At 32.4% G+C, this 16,120-nt stretch overlaps 1 protein-coding gene across 1 annotated transcript; it reads right to left on the reverse strand.

The window, feature by feature from the left end:
• Positions 1 to 1,693: 1,693 nt before the first annotated feature.
• Positions 1,694 to 14,641, reverse strand: LOC132736032 (von Willebrand factor D and EGF domain-containing protein-like). Its single transcript, XM_060723074.1, has 10 exons — positions 14,551 to 14,641; positions 8,520 to 8,923; positions 7,494 to 7,669; positions 6,658 to 6,970; positions 5,962 to 6,108; positions 5,308 to 5,479; positions 4,861 to 5,051; positions 3,110 to 3,379; positions 2,711 to 2,825; positions 1,694 to 1,845 (listed from the first exon to the last, which is right to left on the reverse strand). The coding sequence occupies exons 1-10, from the start codon at positions 14,639 to 14,641 to the stop codon at positions 1,694 to 1,696; spliced, it is 2,031 nt and encodes a 676-aa protein (XP_060579057.1).
• Positions 14,642 to 16,120: the final 1,479 nt, after the last annotated feature.

The following is a 16,120-nucleotide window of genomic DNA, read 5'->3' on the forward strand; positions in this document are numbered from 1 at the left end:
TTTATTTTGATTGAACTTCGTCATTATTTTACTTGATTCTCACGATTTCAACTTCTAAGTCGTAATTATAAAACTTTACATTTTTTGTTTGAAAAAAAAAATTGATTGAACTTTTAACAAATCTAATGAAGTATCTAATGAAGTATTTAATGTACAAACACAAGATGGGTTTTCTTAATGAAAACAACTCACCAAAATAACATATCTAAATCAATTTTTACTGCCATGAAACATTTCAATTTTCTTTGTCAAATTATTTCAAACAGACACAAATTCATCGTCAAAGTTGTCTGATAGACGTTTTGGGAAATCAATATAAAAATCTGGCATTATATTATATATTTTTACAGTGTTAATATCAATACAAATAATTAATGATGACGTATCATTGTGTTATATTTAGAAAGACCGAGTCAGCGCTGAAGATTTTTCACCATTTAATTTTCTTAATTGTTTACCAATTTTGATTTGCTTTTCGTTAAATTATCGCATTTACCATCAAATAAAAAATTCAGATATTTTTGTAAATTATTTACATTGCATACAGTCAGGATCTGTAATTGTTGTGATTATTAAAAGTTATGTTTTGCGCAATTTAAAATTTCTAAAAAAGGTGGTTGTGGTAAAACAGTTTTTACTTATATATACAGGGAAAGTCAAGATTTACGATCTACATCTAATTGAACAATATCTATGAGCTGCAATCTAAAACCTGGAAATAATACTACCGATTAAGAGTACATGTATAAACAGACATCATTAAAACCGATGAAAGAACAGTTATTCCACTTTTTAAAGCAGGATCAATTAAAAATGTTTACTTAAGTTTTCGAGAGCCGATTACAATAGTTAGAGCCTTATTTAATAAAAACTGATTGTGAAAACAGTGCTTACATACCTACTTCCCTAATACGCATGAAGTAAGCATACCAAACAATAAACAATGCCTTATTGCATCCTCACAATCTATTTACAAATTGTTTGTATCTATCGGCACATTGACACGCATTTTGCCATATTGAATCTTTGTATAGAGTTTGAAAATAGAAACAGATGCTTTTAAACCTTCTCCCATTACAATGTCACACATACTGTAACTTAAGCAATCTTGTTGTGGAATAAGTTCCTCGCAATATTTCAATGTTCTCTACGGATAACTTTTGCAGGTAAATAGTATTCAATAAAGTATCAATGTCAAAGCCAATCATTAATTGAATGATAATGATCTCAGTTTTAGGTGAAAAGCATAGTTTTAACCCGACTGATTACTGGAATAAAATCAGGAGGGTGGGTGCAAAGGGGATATTCTAGAAAAACCATGCGCCTATCCAAAATGTTACCCTGATTGAATACTTCAGTATCACAGATTATTATGAACGCATAAAATCTTATAATATAATATCATATAATACAAATCTAGTTCTTAAATTACAGAAAAGCTACTTTTACAACTCATGCCTTTAATCAACTGAATATAAAATTCCACTGGATACAAATGTAGGTCAGAAACGATTTATACATCGAAATCCGTATTTATTTATTTCTATATTTATACCTGAAATCTTCACAATATTTACAAAGATACTTTAAAATAAATTCTATCCTTTTACAAAATCCGATGTTCAAAGAAATGTCTAAAAACTTACAAAAGTTTTGAAGAAGAAACAAGAAAAAAATCCAATAACAAAGGAAATCAAACGAACCGCTTTTTACTTTTGTAGGTCCAAATGGCAAATACCACTACACAGGCAACAATCAATATTCCTGACACTGATACAGACACAGCTACAATTTCAAGTTTGCTACTTTCACCGCCGTCCTGATTGCTGGTTGGAGGTACGCAGTCTTATACAGCACAAAAAGACTTACATTAATATGGACATATTTTCATGTACACGTTAATCACGAATATATTGGACATCTTTACATCTACATTGTATTTTTATATTTTAATACCAATGACAAGGTTAATAATTATTAATAAAATGAAATGAATTGTCAAGTAACTGAAGCACACTGACAAGTAATACATGTATTTGCTTAGTTGCAAAAGTAAAGAAAGTGTGCACTGGTTACTTGGAAATGACGTAAACACGTACTTGTTTGAGCAAAAGGTGGCGAATGGTATCCAAATTTGCATAAATGTATTGACTAAACAATGGCTTACTTAATATCATTATACATATAGCGGAAGGGTAAAAAGTAACAGTTGTCATTTTGTGATTTTTAACACTTTTGTCTAGAAACATGACGATTAATTAGTATCTGTTGTATCCATCTCGAATGTGGATCAGGCTGGATGGACCTGACGTAACTTCATTTATGGAGGATGGTTTCATTGATGATCCATTCAAAATTCTAGTATCTAAAGGCAAAATTTGCAATAACAAAAAGCACAACTCTATAAGTTTTATTTTTTTGCTCGACATATGTTGACACGTAACCAAAGGTCTGATAATGGCCAAAATTTTTAATTAGATATTAACAATCTTTAGTCCGTACATTTCTGCAAATTGTGATATCATATATGCCAAAATGTCTCTGTAACCAAGTTTCTACTCAGAATATTTTGTTTAAAACGGCGATACTGTTGAATCGTTCTACACTTGTTTCGCATTTGATACGGAAGGGCTATTGATTTACGTCATGAAAATCTAAATCAGAACAAACGGAAATTTCTATAGACTTTTCTTTGCAAATAGCATTATACCATGTTGATCTGTCCACTGGTAGCTAGAAACTGATGGACAACAGACGAGGTCTTGATTTGGAAGACTTCGGTCACTGTCCCTGTAACACTGACTATCTATATAACATGTGTCTTTCTGTAAGCATAGAGTTTTTAATGTTCAATTTGATACAGATTAATAAAACTCATTTGAAAAACAAAACAAAAAACACCGAAACAATAACAACACAGAAATCCATGACTTTCTTAAAGGTTATGAATAAAAATTTAATCATCTATCATTTTTTTTTGTGGTACTATTATTACATTTGAAAAGCTTGAATTACAGAATGATTTTTTAATAAACAGTCACAAATTTTATCCAATTACTGTAGATTCTATTAGCATGTATACTTGTTAAATTAAATATTTGATCCTTACCTTCAAACTGAAAAGCAGGTCGCCTGTTGGCATCACGACAAATGACTGACATGTCGAATCAAAGACATGAACATGTCTACTTGGCCCGTAGTGTATTCCATCGTTGCTAACAGATACAGAGTATCTAACAGTAAACGTATTAGCTGTGACATCTCTTTTCTTCCTTCTTCGCTCTACAGCCGAGGGACAACAGTATCCGTCAAATACGCTCTCATATTCCCCGTTACGATCATGTTTATCAGAATAGATAATTGTTCCGTTTACATCAAGCTGTACAATTGAATTATAATAATCTTCATAAAAAACCGAACAATTAACCGAATAAATAATCAATGTGTTGTGTTAAATCTTAACAGCACTATCAAAGATGTTTCATATACATAGGAGACCAAAAGCGTGCATTATATGACAATAACGCGCTCGCGTTCACGCATGTGTTTCTAGTCCATCCCTGAATCCCAGCTACCGCAGTTTTTGGCTGAAAATTTGCAGAATCAACAAACATATTTATGGAGTTCTTCTATGCAATGCAATTGTACTTACAGAAAAAAGTTAATTTGCTGACATGTTTTACAGTAGATTGAAAATGCCCATGGCCCATCCACCGACGTGTTAGAATTAGTATATTTTCTTTTATTTCGAGATAACAAAGTGCACGGTATGTTAATATGAATGTTTGTTTCTTTAAAAATGCCCCTTTTAAAATACATAAAAAAGACCCGTTTTTTAATCGATTTTAAAACCTCGATAGTTTAGTCAGTAATCATAGTACAATATATCAAACCAAATGATGCAACTGAACCCACGTATGTTTGTTTTATTATGACATTGAATATTACGAAAAAGAGAAGCATTTCATAAACCTGTTTACAGGCATTTACTGCTCAAATACCAGAACAAGGTTAACATGATATTTAGGCTATTGTGAAAGTCTAGCTAATCTAATTACGACAATCTAGTATTAATGAGATTTATCGATTTTATCCATGTTTGATATCTGGCGTTCATACTGCAGAACAAAATTCTTAAATGTACATTCTATCACTCTTCACAGTTTTCTCAAATCAAACAGATAGGGCACACAATTTTTTTTTTTTTTTAACGCGTTTATTTAAGGTCGCCGCCGGAAAGCCCATATGGGCGACCGTACACTCAAGTCGGGCCATCTTAGAGCGTCCCGCTGAGATTTTTTCGTCGATTTTTGTCCAGCTTTATTGGTGGAGGAAGACCCCAGGTGCCCCTTCGGGCATTATTTCAGGCACGAGCGGGCACCTGGGTAGAACCACCGACCTTCTGTAAGCCAGCTGGATGGCTTCCTCACATGAAAGATTTCGACCCGAGTGAGGATCGAACCTACAGCGGTGAGGGACCTGTGATTTCAAGTCAGCGACCTTAACCACTCGGCCACGGAGGCCCCTATAAGGGCACATAAGTGCATTATTACACGATATATATGCACAGTATAATAACGCCAATAAACCAAATGACGCCAGGAAAATTACTTCTACGCTAAAAGCAGTTCAACATATTTTTAGTAGTTCTCTTTTTATTAGCATGTTAGAATGAAATTGAAGTTGATATTAATTTTCCTTACATTATAGCATCATAATGCACGGTTAACCGTTTAAATTCTTTATAATTAATCATTCAGGCCTATAAACCTTCGTGATTATAGTCCTGTACATTTAAACACCAACCGTGCATTATTCTGCAACAATGCATCAAAATTGCTATCCATTTCTTAAACATACATCGACCGTATCAATCCTGCACTTGAACCCTTTCAAGAGGTTCTCGGTGTGAAACTGTAGACAATCATGACAATCATCCCCGTCAGCAAGATCGCATTCACCTCCACCTTCTATATCGGTAAGTTCTAGAAGTGCTGATTTCTTAACAAAACAAGAATCGCCAACGTAATCGTCGTTGCATACACATGTTCCTGAAATATAGAAATAACATATGTAATTGAGTCTTACCTTTGTCGTCTTAAACAAATATATTCTCATATTGTTTGAAATTTGGACAACAAATTACATTGAAGTTTGCTGGTACTTCAATATTACTTACAGAACTAAAAAATAAGGAATCGTTAGGTAAATCACACATGCATATATCAACATTATATTGAAGTAACTGATTAATTGAACATATCGTTAATTGAACATATCGATCATTGAATCATAAAAGCAACATACCATTGATACAGTTCCCATTACCGTTACATTGCGATGGACATGTGACACTGCTAAAATTTCTGACAACCTCTGACTTGTCTTTTCTGAACGTTCCGTTACGACTGATTTCATGAGCCACAACACTAACCCAACTGTTATAACTTTCTTCCTTCCAGAAATCTCGACCGTCAACCTTTATAATTATCATAAAAATATAAACAGCTTGTCTTTTTAAAGATTAAAAAAAAATACTTTAACCGTCTGTTAAGTGTGTACTATAAACTGCGTATGAATTTAACAACTCTCTGTCTAATGCCACAAGCTATCTCGACTTATAACCCAAACTAGAATTTTCATTGAGGTAAAAAAAGCTGTATTTATTTAGATTATCATGCAATGCTTATTATAAAAGTGTGAGATTTTCTATTCATTTGTAACGCACATTTAAAAAATGATATATTACAATTACAATGATATGCTGTAACATTATTCGGGGGTTGAGCTGAAATATGAATATACATATACAGTCATAGTATCATAGAAAATAAAATTTCTCATGTAAAATAATCAGTTGTACAATGACCTGATAACAATAAACATCACTATAAAAAGTATGACGAATTATATATGTAAGCAAACAATTCATTTACTTTTTCAATATAATAAATCACAAACCATCATATCATTGACACATGCTGACAAGGAGTCATTCAATGCTATGTTAGGTAAATCACTTATCATGTTGTATGTAGGCTTTGATTTGAATACGTCAAGACATTCCTTGTATGCTTGTTCTTCAGTGAGATGAGAATTGGTAGTACTCTGTAAAGCAATTACAATATTTACATTAGAAGCACATAAGTGTATGATTATATTATGGAGATAATAATAATTTCCTTTGGGTACTAACGATAAACCAACATCACCCCTTAGGTACTAAATATGTTGTCTGTTTTATATGCAGATTCATAAACATCTAGTCCACTCTTCATTTAGATTCACCCATTATTTTCTCGTTCAATGCACAGAATTTCATTAAACAGAGTATGATCTGCTTTCCATGAAAAAACATTACTTTTTGTTAGCAAAAACGACAATAAACATATTCAGTGAAAAACAAGCAAAGGACTTTTCATTTTGTCTTGTTTAAAGACGTTAACTTATCCAACTGTTACTGTTTGGTCACACAATCTATGCTTTAACATTGTTTAATAAACTATATTTAAGTTTTGTATCGTAATACGGGTTTATCAAATTTAACGAAAAGTTAACATTTTTAATGGATGCAAATATACCAAAATCTAATTTTAAAAGTTCCATTCGATAGTTTGTTCGTTAATGTTAATAGTCTAGATATAAAATAATTTTTACCTTGCGGACACGGCTATTTGAATTCTTACTTAACAATGAGAGAGCGAGCAACCTTTCTATATTTCTTCTATGCCTTTTAATAGATCTTTTGTTTCTTATCGTGCATGTTTTCTTTTCTCCTGGAAGTTGAATGTTATCTGTACATGTAGCATACTGCTGGGAGAAACATATTGCCCTGGAATCTTTATGACCATTCTGTAATACTGGCAAAGTGGCATTTGGAAAAGCGCGTGGACATAGACACACGTTATGATCGTACGTCCATGTTGGTGGAAGACTGTAACGCACCGTATTGAACAAACTATGTTGTAACCTATATGAAATAAGTTTACGCTGTTTTAAGTCACGAAAAAGACATATAAAATAAAATAAAGGTTTACGAGTATTCACTCTTTTAATCTATCTGCAGTATTAAAGAGTACTAGTATTCATAAACGCATTGTTTGTTCGTCATATAAACATAAGATACACCATTTAAGGCAAGTCTATTTAAACCAATTAAATATCATAATAATCACATCATACTGAATAAATCGTATTGATATAAACAATCAAAAATTTACAAACAAATTTATCATTCAGTCTCTACTAATGGTTTAATCTTATATAAATAAAACTATATCAGTCTTACGGAATTTTATATCTCCGTTTAAAACAAAACACAAGCTAATTGTAAACGTAACTCTTTAAACTAAATATATTATCGATAAGAATGCTTATAGATATTTTATTATTTACATTGATGGCCAGTGGTATAAATATAAAACATATGGTCAGATGAAATGCAGAAATTGCAACAACTATGAATATGTTTTTAAATAAGGAAATAAACTTACTTCCATTTTTCGAAGTATGTATTATTTACTCTTTCTCCATTTCCATCAAGATTTCCACACAAACCTTCCGTATTTCCAACATCAGACGGAGATGGGTTAATATAAACATTTAAAAAGTTCGCTGTGTGATATGAACTTATATAAACTCTAATTTTTGTGCCAGTTGGAAGATATACCTAAAATATAATATTATAATAATTCACTTTTCCAATTAACTTATTACATATGTTATCTGTATTCTACTATCTTTTTGGTTTAGTAATTCTGGAAGTCTGCTTCCTTAATTATAAAGTTCTGTATTAAGTACCTAGATAATTTACGTAAACAAAAACTGCTTTGAGTGAAAATAAAAAATGATAAAAGGGGGCAGGAGACCTAAAAAAGAACAATTTTGTATTTCAGTGTGGCCAGACACCAAATATTTCAAAATTTGTTTTACAGGCAGATAACCAGTTTCATAGCATTATTCAATGATATAATGACATACATTGAAGGAAATAATAGTTTACATGCATTGCCCCTTAAAATGCATGACAGCAATTTATATTTACCCCCACCCAGCCAAAATCACACATGAAATATACGAATATGGGCAATCTTCATGATTATCAGCATACTCCAGAATCCGCCCGATTTCTTTAAAAATATCACTAACACACAGTGCAATCAATGGTATTTTCAAAATTGACCAATAAAGTGTCTTTCATACGTTTAGATTTTTCACAAAATTTATCCAAATTTTCTTACTTGTTTGGCACAAACTTTCAAGCTTGATTTTTAACTTTTTCACCTCCATTCGGAGAGTCACAAATACATACAAAGCTACCAAAATGCTTAGTTTCAGAAAAAACTTCTTATTTCCTACACACAAACAAGAAAGAATTACAATGACAGAGAAATATCAAACGTTTCCAACACCTTCAAAGCACCATGTCTGAGTTATATATAAAAAAAGATTTGACCGGGGCCATCATTCGGATTTGTCCCCTGCCCTCATATACCTTTACAAGGTAGAATAATAATTACCTCATAACTTCTTGCATTGAGTTCTCTTACATTGAGGACATTTCCACGACAATTCATGAACTCCGCTCGTCTTATTTTACTGCATATATCAATCAAAAATACGTCACCACCGGCCTGAATTGCCACAGCGCATGTACATGAAGATGTATATGAGTGAAAACTACTGTCCGCATCACATAATTTAGTTTTAATCTGAACCTCTGCCAAACTTTCTGTATTATTATACAAAAGGTAATGGCTAGAATCTTTTATATATGATTGATGTGGCCAGTAACCAAATCCATCAAATGTTGCTAATGTAGGATCATTTTGCACTGAACATGTTTTACTTTTCCATTTATTGTTTTGACTTCCTCCAGTTTCCCAAACACATTTTAGAAAGTTCAAGTTCTTAGATGAAGATACTGTTTATTCAGTCATTAAATAATTAATCGTTTAAATATTAATATACTTTTACATTTTATATGGTAGTTTTTCCTATTAATATTGGAATAAAAATGGTATCATACGTGATAGACAACAGTACATTTTAAGCGAAATCAATTGCGTCTTGAAAACGGAAACATGATTATTATTTTAATTTGTGATTAATGAATAAGCTGACATTCCGTTCCAATTAAATTTATATTTCAAAGTAATGACTTTTCCTCTGAAAGTTCCGTGTTCAAACAATTTATAGAGTATCAAATATATTCTGATGATTTAGATCAATAAAATGACTGAGCTCAGATTAAATAAACTATGTCACGTTTACTTTGATGAGGTAAGGTATTTTAACTTTTGTTCCAGTTTTCTTTGTTAAGAACGATATACGAGGGTTGATCAAAGGATCCTGGCCCGATGTACTTCCGGTAGTCAGAAAACCCAACTAATGGTCTAACTTTTCAATGTAATTGCCCTTTAATAACAAGGGCTGTTTTTAGTTGCAAATAGATCTACTGTAAACATACATTATAATGAGAAAAAAATTATAATACACAATTTAATAATGGTAATTAAATAAACATTTTGTTGGTGAAATTATCAATTCAATCCAAATAAAAAAATTGGTTACTTTTGGTAGGATTAGACTAGTAAATTTTTATTTTTCATTTTTATTTTCATGATATAATGATACATGTTATAATAAATCAGATACAAACCCTGATAACTCACAGACAAAGGCTGATGCTGCAATTCCCAGTACATCGCAAAATGAAACATGTGAAATTCCAGAACCTGTAACTAGCAAGTTCAATTACTTTTTTATCAATTATCTTTCTTTACCTACTGACTAATGTTTGGCAAATATTGTTTGAAAACTGCAACTTACATCCACAATATTAGGGATTTGTCATTATTTGACCACCTTGCATGTGTTTTCATCTTTCATCATTTCATCTTCAACAAGCAAATTCGTTGAATTTATATCCCCCGTCGAGTACTGGTTATTACTAACACAACAACTGAAGACATATGGCTTTATTTATATATTTATCATGGCATAAACAGTAATATTCTTTGTACTTGATAAATATTCAGGGCAATAACAGAGCTATAACTGTGTTAAATAGTCATATCAGGGCATGCAAATGAGATGTAAATAGCCTTTGTGTATCCATGGTTGAAATCAATACAGCAGTTGCAAAAAAATAGCAATATTGCTCTATATGCATACTACATAACTAATCAAGGGTCATAACTCTGTAATGAAGGGTCTGGTCTGAACAACTTCAACAAGGCAACAATATGCACATCTCCGCTTGGTATTAATGGTTGCCATAAAGTTTAATTGAATTCCAGAGAGTAGTTGCAGAGAAAATGCGCGGAAACAATTATTGCTCTATATGCATACTGCATAACTAATCAAGGGCCATTACTATGAATTAAAGTGTCTGACAGGAACAAGGCGATGCTATGCGCATCTCCTCTTTGCATTGAAGGTGCCCATAAAGTTCGCTCTATATGCATACTGCATACCTAATCAAGGGCCATAACTCTTGAGTTAAAGTGTCTGACCAGAACAAGCCAACGTTATGCGCATCTCCTCTTGATATTAATGATTCCAATAAACTTTTGTTAAATTCCAGCCAGTAGTTGCAGAGAAGTGGTGCGGAAACGAATATTGTTCTTCATGCATACTGCATAACTAATCAAGGGTCATAACTCTGAGTTACAGTGTCTGCCCGGAACAAGGCGACGATATGCGCATCTCCTCTTGGTATTGAATGTTCCCATATAGTTTCATTGAATTCAAGCCAGTTGTTGCTGAGAAGTAGCGCGGAAACGAATATTGTTCTTTATGCAAACTGCATAACTAATCAAGGGCCATTACATTGAGCTAAAGTGTCTGACCGGAACAAGGCGACGATATGAACATCTGATCTTCGTATTGAATGTTCCCATAAAGTTTCGTTGATTGTTTGTTTGTTTGGATTTTACGGCACGTCAACACATAAATGGCCATATCGTGCCAAATGCTATAATAAGCTTAAAATATTATGTAAAACTTTGTAAATGATAATAAAAAAAGAGCCAGTTAGATCCTTGAATACAAGTTTATCTCTTTCAAATAATCGATGATGTTTTTTGATGGAATTGTATTAAAGAGTTCTTTGAGTGAAATTACATTATAAAATCTATTACGGGCCTGTGAAAAATCTATTTGTTCTTGATAAAACCTTTAGTAAATTTAAAGCTTTAAGGTATTTAGTTTTCAAATGTTTAATATGTGGTATAAAAGAAAGTTTTTTTCAAATATAATTCCTAAAAACTTAGCTTCATCAACTACTGGAATTTTAGAACCAGATATGTAAAGTTCAGGGACATAATGGTGTTTCCGCAATCGACAAAAATGAACACATTGAGTTTTTGACTTTAAAAATTTAAAACCATTTTCTATTGCCCACTTTTGGATTTTATCTAAATTTTGTTGAAGTTGCCTTTCAATTGTTCTCATACTTTTCGATCGATAGCAGATAAGAAAATCATCTACATATAGAGAAATCTATGCCTAGTGTAAGAGCGCTAGCAATATTGTTTATTTTAAGGCCAAAAAGTGTAACAGAAAGTATGCGTCCTTGAGGAACACCTTGTTCTTGTTGGTGATCCTCAGAAAAAGTTGAACCAAGTCTTACTTTAAAGTGCCTATCGTCTAAAAATCTAGAAATGAAAAGAGGAAGTCTGCCTTTAAGTCCAGCATCCTTTAGGATACCATATTTCCAAGTAGTATCGTAACTTGAGCCTTCTCAAGAATACCAGGGTGTTGTTTGTTTACAAAGGCTTCTCTAAAAAAAGTTTCAAGTCGTACAAGATGATCGTTTGTACTTCGTTGTTTACGAAAACCTGACTGAAAATTAGTAATAATTCCATTATTTTCTAGATACCAAACTAACCAATTATTTATCATTCTCTCGAATGTTTTGCAGAGGCAACTTGTTAGTGAAATTGGGCGATAATTTGTAGGGTCAGTGGAATCTTTCCATGTTTAGGGATTCCAGCCAGTAGTTACAAATAAGTAGCGCGGAAACGATTATTGCTCTGGTTGCATACTGCATAACTAATCAAGATCCATAACTCTGAGTAAAAGTTTCTGACCGAAACAAGCCGACGATATGCGCATCTCCTCTTGGTATTGAAGGTTCCAATAAAGTTTTGTTGAATTCCAGCCAGTAGTTGCAAAGAAGTAGCGCGGAAATGATTTTTGCTCTATATGCATACTGCATAACTAATCAAGGGCCATAACTCTGAGTTAAAGTGTCTGACCTGAACAAGCCGACGATATGCGCATCTCCTCTTGGTATTGAAGGTTCCTGCATTGAAACATTTAGAAGGACTGATATAGAAATGGAGGACATAATCATGTCAAAATGCTCGGGAAAATCAGCAGAATGTCTGCAAAATATGTGGAAGAAAAGAATATACAGAGAAATGAAGAGATATCATTAAAAAGAGTGGAAAATAATGAAAACTGGTTAACGGGTTACGAAGAAGAGTTTAGAAAAACATCCGAAAATATTAATCCAGTTTTCAAGAAAGTAAAATAAATGAAATAACTAGAAATGTGTCCATAGGACACGGATGCCCCCACCGCGCCACTGTTCTGTCAATCTTTTTACTAAGTCAAGGGAAATTACTCTACAAATACTGGATAAATCCACAAGCAAAACCCCAGGTGCAAATCTAAAATATGCTGAGCAACCTGCCTATAAGGTTAAATGACTATGTCAAATCCTTTTTGAGAAACTTGCGACACAAGTTGAAAATTGCAAAAATTTTCTAAGTGAAGGGCAATAACTCTAAAAATACTAATTAAATCCAGACGAAAATACCTGGTGCACAACTGCACATGCTAATCAATATTCCTGTAAAGTTACATGACTCTAGGTCAAATACTTTTTGAGTTACCTGCGACACGTGTTGAAAATTGCAAAATTTTACTAAGTCATGGGCAATAACTCTGAAAATACTAAAAATATCCAGACAAAAATACCCAGGTGCACAACTACACATGCTGATCAACATTCCTGTAAAGTTTCATGACTCTAGGTCAAATACTTTTTGAGTTACATGCGACACAAGTTGAAAATTGCAAAATTTTACTAAGTCAAGGGCAATAACTCTGAAAATACTTAAAATATCCAGACGAAAATACCCAGGTGCACAACTACACATGCTGATCAACATTCCTGTAAAGTTTCATGACTCTAGGTCAAATACTTTTTGAGTTACGTGCGACACAAAAGTGAACGGACGGACGGACGGAAGGACGGACGGAAGGACGGACGGACAAGGGTAAATCTAAATGCCCGCCACTAACGTGGGGGCACAAAAAGAGAAAGGCCAATGTCATACGCAGAGGCAGTAAAAAGCAGACCGTTTAACGGGAGAGCGCGTAGCAAATCAAGAAATTGTTATCAAAGAAATTCGGAGAATTTAAAAGAACTACTGCAAGAATTTATTACAAAATTAAACAGCAACGAAACGCAACAAAACAAAAGAAGTTTTGGTCATCAACAAAACAGAAGAAACAATTTTGATCAACAACGAAACAATTATAATCAAGAACAGCGAAAACCATAGCGAAATAGGTCAAACAATTCCAAAATTTCACAAGATGATGTGGACAGGCCAGATGATTTTCATTCTTTTTTGAAGGCGGACCACAACTGGACATGCGAAATGTAGAAATAGGTAACCTAGTTAAAACGTATCCAATATTTACAATAATATATAATCTTTCAAATAGAAAACTTTCAGAATATGAAAAAGTGTATTGTTGATGGGTCTAAAATTTTCACCAACACCAGAAAAATATAATCCTAGAGAACTTTATATTGATATTTCAGAATTTTTTCGTAAAATACGATTGCTTGAATATTTTGATGAAACTGAGAATAAAGATATTTCTTTGGCAAACAATAAAACATATTTCAATTCACCTAGTGGTCGTAATGGAAACTTAGATACATATATATATAACAACTAATACTTGGTGTTCAAGTGTTTTAAATGAAAAAAAAAACGTTAAACATAACATTACTTTAAACCAGCGTAAAGCTCTTAAATCACTTGCAGAAGATAACACAATAATTATTAAAGAAGCAGATAAGGGTGGTGGTATTGTAAAAATGAATGTAGACTTTTATAAAAGAAAAATTCTAGAAATGTTAAAAGAAGAATCCTACTACAAATCTATGCCTGATTTTAATAGGGAATTTTTTTTTAAAAATAAAAGAGCTTATCAGCAAAAATACCAGATTAACAACAAATGAGATTGATTTTCTGTTAAATTTTGAAACAAAACCAAGTACATTTTACGGACTTCCGAAAATTCATAAAAGTAAGATTATTCCAGAAATATGCAAATCAAAAGCTTCTGAATATATTGAAATACTTAATCCGGAAGACTTAACATTTAGACCTATAGTTGCTGGTGGTCCTCAATGTGAAACTACCCATTTAAGTTCTTTTCTTGATAATTTATTAAAACCTTTCGTGGGAAAAGTTCAAAGTTACTTGAGAGATGATATTGATTTTCTGAATAACATACCAGAGAAAGTTGAAGAAAATACGAACTTAGTTTCATTTGACATAGTTAGTTTGTACACAAATATACCCCATAAACTAGGTTTAGAAGCCATTTCATTTTGGTTAAATAAGTACCCAGAACTAATTACACATCGTTTTGATAAGAGCTTTATATTAAATGGCCTTGAAATAATTTTACAAAATAATATTTTTTCATTTATTAATCAATATTATAATCAGGTAAAAGGTACAGCCATTGGGACAAAGGTTGCTCCCACTTGTTCTAGGTTATTTAGAAGAAATATTGTATTCACAAATTAACAAACAGAAAGGTGAAGATTTTGCTAATTATATTAAATGTAACTGGAAAAGATTTTTTGGATGACTGTTTTATGTTTTGGCAAAGATCTCTGATTGATTTATTATATTTTGAAAAAAAAATACTTAATTCACTTCATAAAAGATATACAATTTAAGAAACAACAAAGTACAGAGAGACTTCCGTTTTTAGATGCAATGGTTATTAAGAAAGGAACATATATAGTCACTGATGTATATTTTAAAAGTACTGATTCTAAACAATATTTTAATTTTAAATCGTGTCATCCAAAACACATTAAAACAAATATCCCGTTTTCTCTAGCAAGGATAATATGCGCAATTGTATCGGATAAGGAGATACTAAAGATTAGACTTAAAGAACTTTCCATCACTCTAATTAAAAGAAAATTTCCAATTCAACTTATAAAAACTGGTATTAAAAAAGCTTTGGAGATTTCTCGAACCACCTTACTTGAAGTTAAAGAGCAATCAAAAAACAAAATTCTTCCATATAATTATTTCAACATGTAACCCGAAAAACAGAAAATTGTTTGGCATAATTAAAACAAACATGGAAATTCTGAAACATGAAAAAGATTATAAACAACACCACCATAATACAAGAGCGATCAGTGATCACATGTGTCGCCTCATGATGGCCAATTTCATGTTGGGACAAGTTTTGTGACAGACAGACAGTGCACAACTAGACTTGGTACTTATCATTCCTGTAGAGTTTGGATAAAATTGCACTAGTAGTTTATGAGGATTAGTCCGGACAAGCTTTTGTGTATCTGGCAACACACAGAAAAAAAACACCTTTTTATCAAAGGGCCATAACTCGGCAAAAAATCATTCAACCAAAAAACCCGTGCAATATGGTCAACAACTTGAGCTACAGATCAATCCTGTAAAGTTTCATTGAAATTGCATTAGTGGTATAAGAGAAGTAGTCCGGACAAACTTTAAAAATAAAAATTATTAAAGGGCCATAACTCTGAAAAAAATCATTGAACTGAAAAATGCTGACGATATACACAACTCGACTTGGTACTGATCATTTCTGTAAAGTTTGGATGAAATTGCACCAGTAGTTTATGAGTAGTCCAGACAAGCTTTTGTGTATCTGGCAACACACAGAAAAAAACACCTTTTAATCAAAGGGCCATAACTCGGCCAAAAATCATTCAACCGGAAAACCCGTATAATATGCGCAAGGACTTGAACTACAGATCAATCCTGTAAAGTTTCTGAAATTGCATTAGTGGTAT

This window comes from Ruditapes philippinarum, unplaced genomic scaffold, assembly GCF_026571515.1.
Source record: "Ruditapes philippinarum isolate M1 unplaced genomic scaffold, ASM2657151v2 ctg2221_1_1_1_1, whole genome shotgun sequence".
NCBI classification, from domain to species: Eukaryota; Metazoa; Mollusca; class Bivalvia; order Venerida; family Veneridae; genus Ruditapes; species Ruditapes philippinarum.

What these genes read in the sequence shown, in the direction of transcription:
- LOC132736032 (XM_060723074.1), bottom strand. Translation starts at nt 14,641, where the DNA reads ATGGCTTCTAAACCTAGTTTATGGGGTATATTTGTGTACAAACTAACT. An exon ending in ATTTTCTTCAACTTTCTCTG is followed by an intron (nt 8,924 to 14,550) that starts GTATGTTATTCA and finishes CTGAATAAACAG; the next exon opens with TATCTTCATCTAAGAACTTG. An exon ending in CAAATAGCCGTGTCCGCAAG is followed by an intron (nt 6,109 to 6,657) that starts GTAAAAATTATT and finishes ATTGCTTTACAG; the next exon opens with AGTACTACCAATTCTCATCT.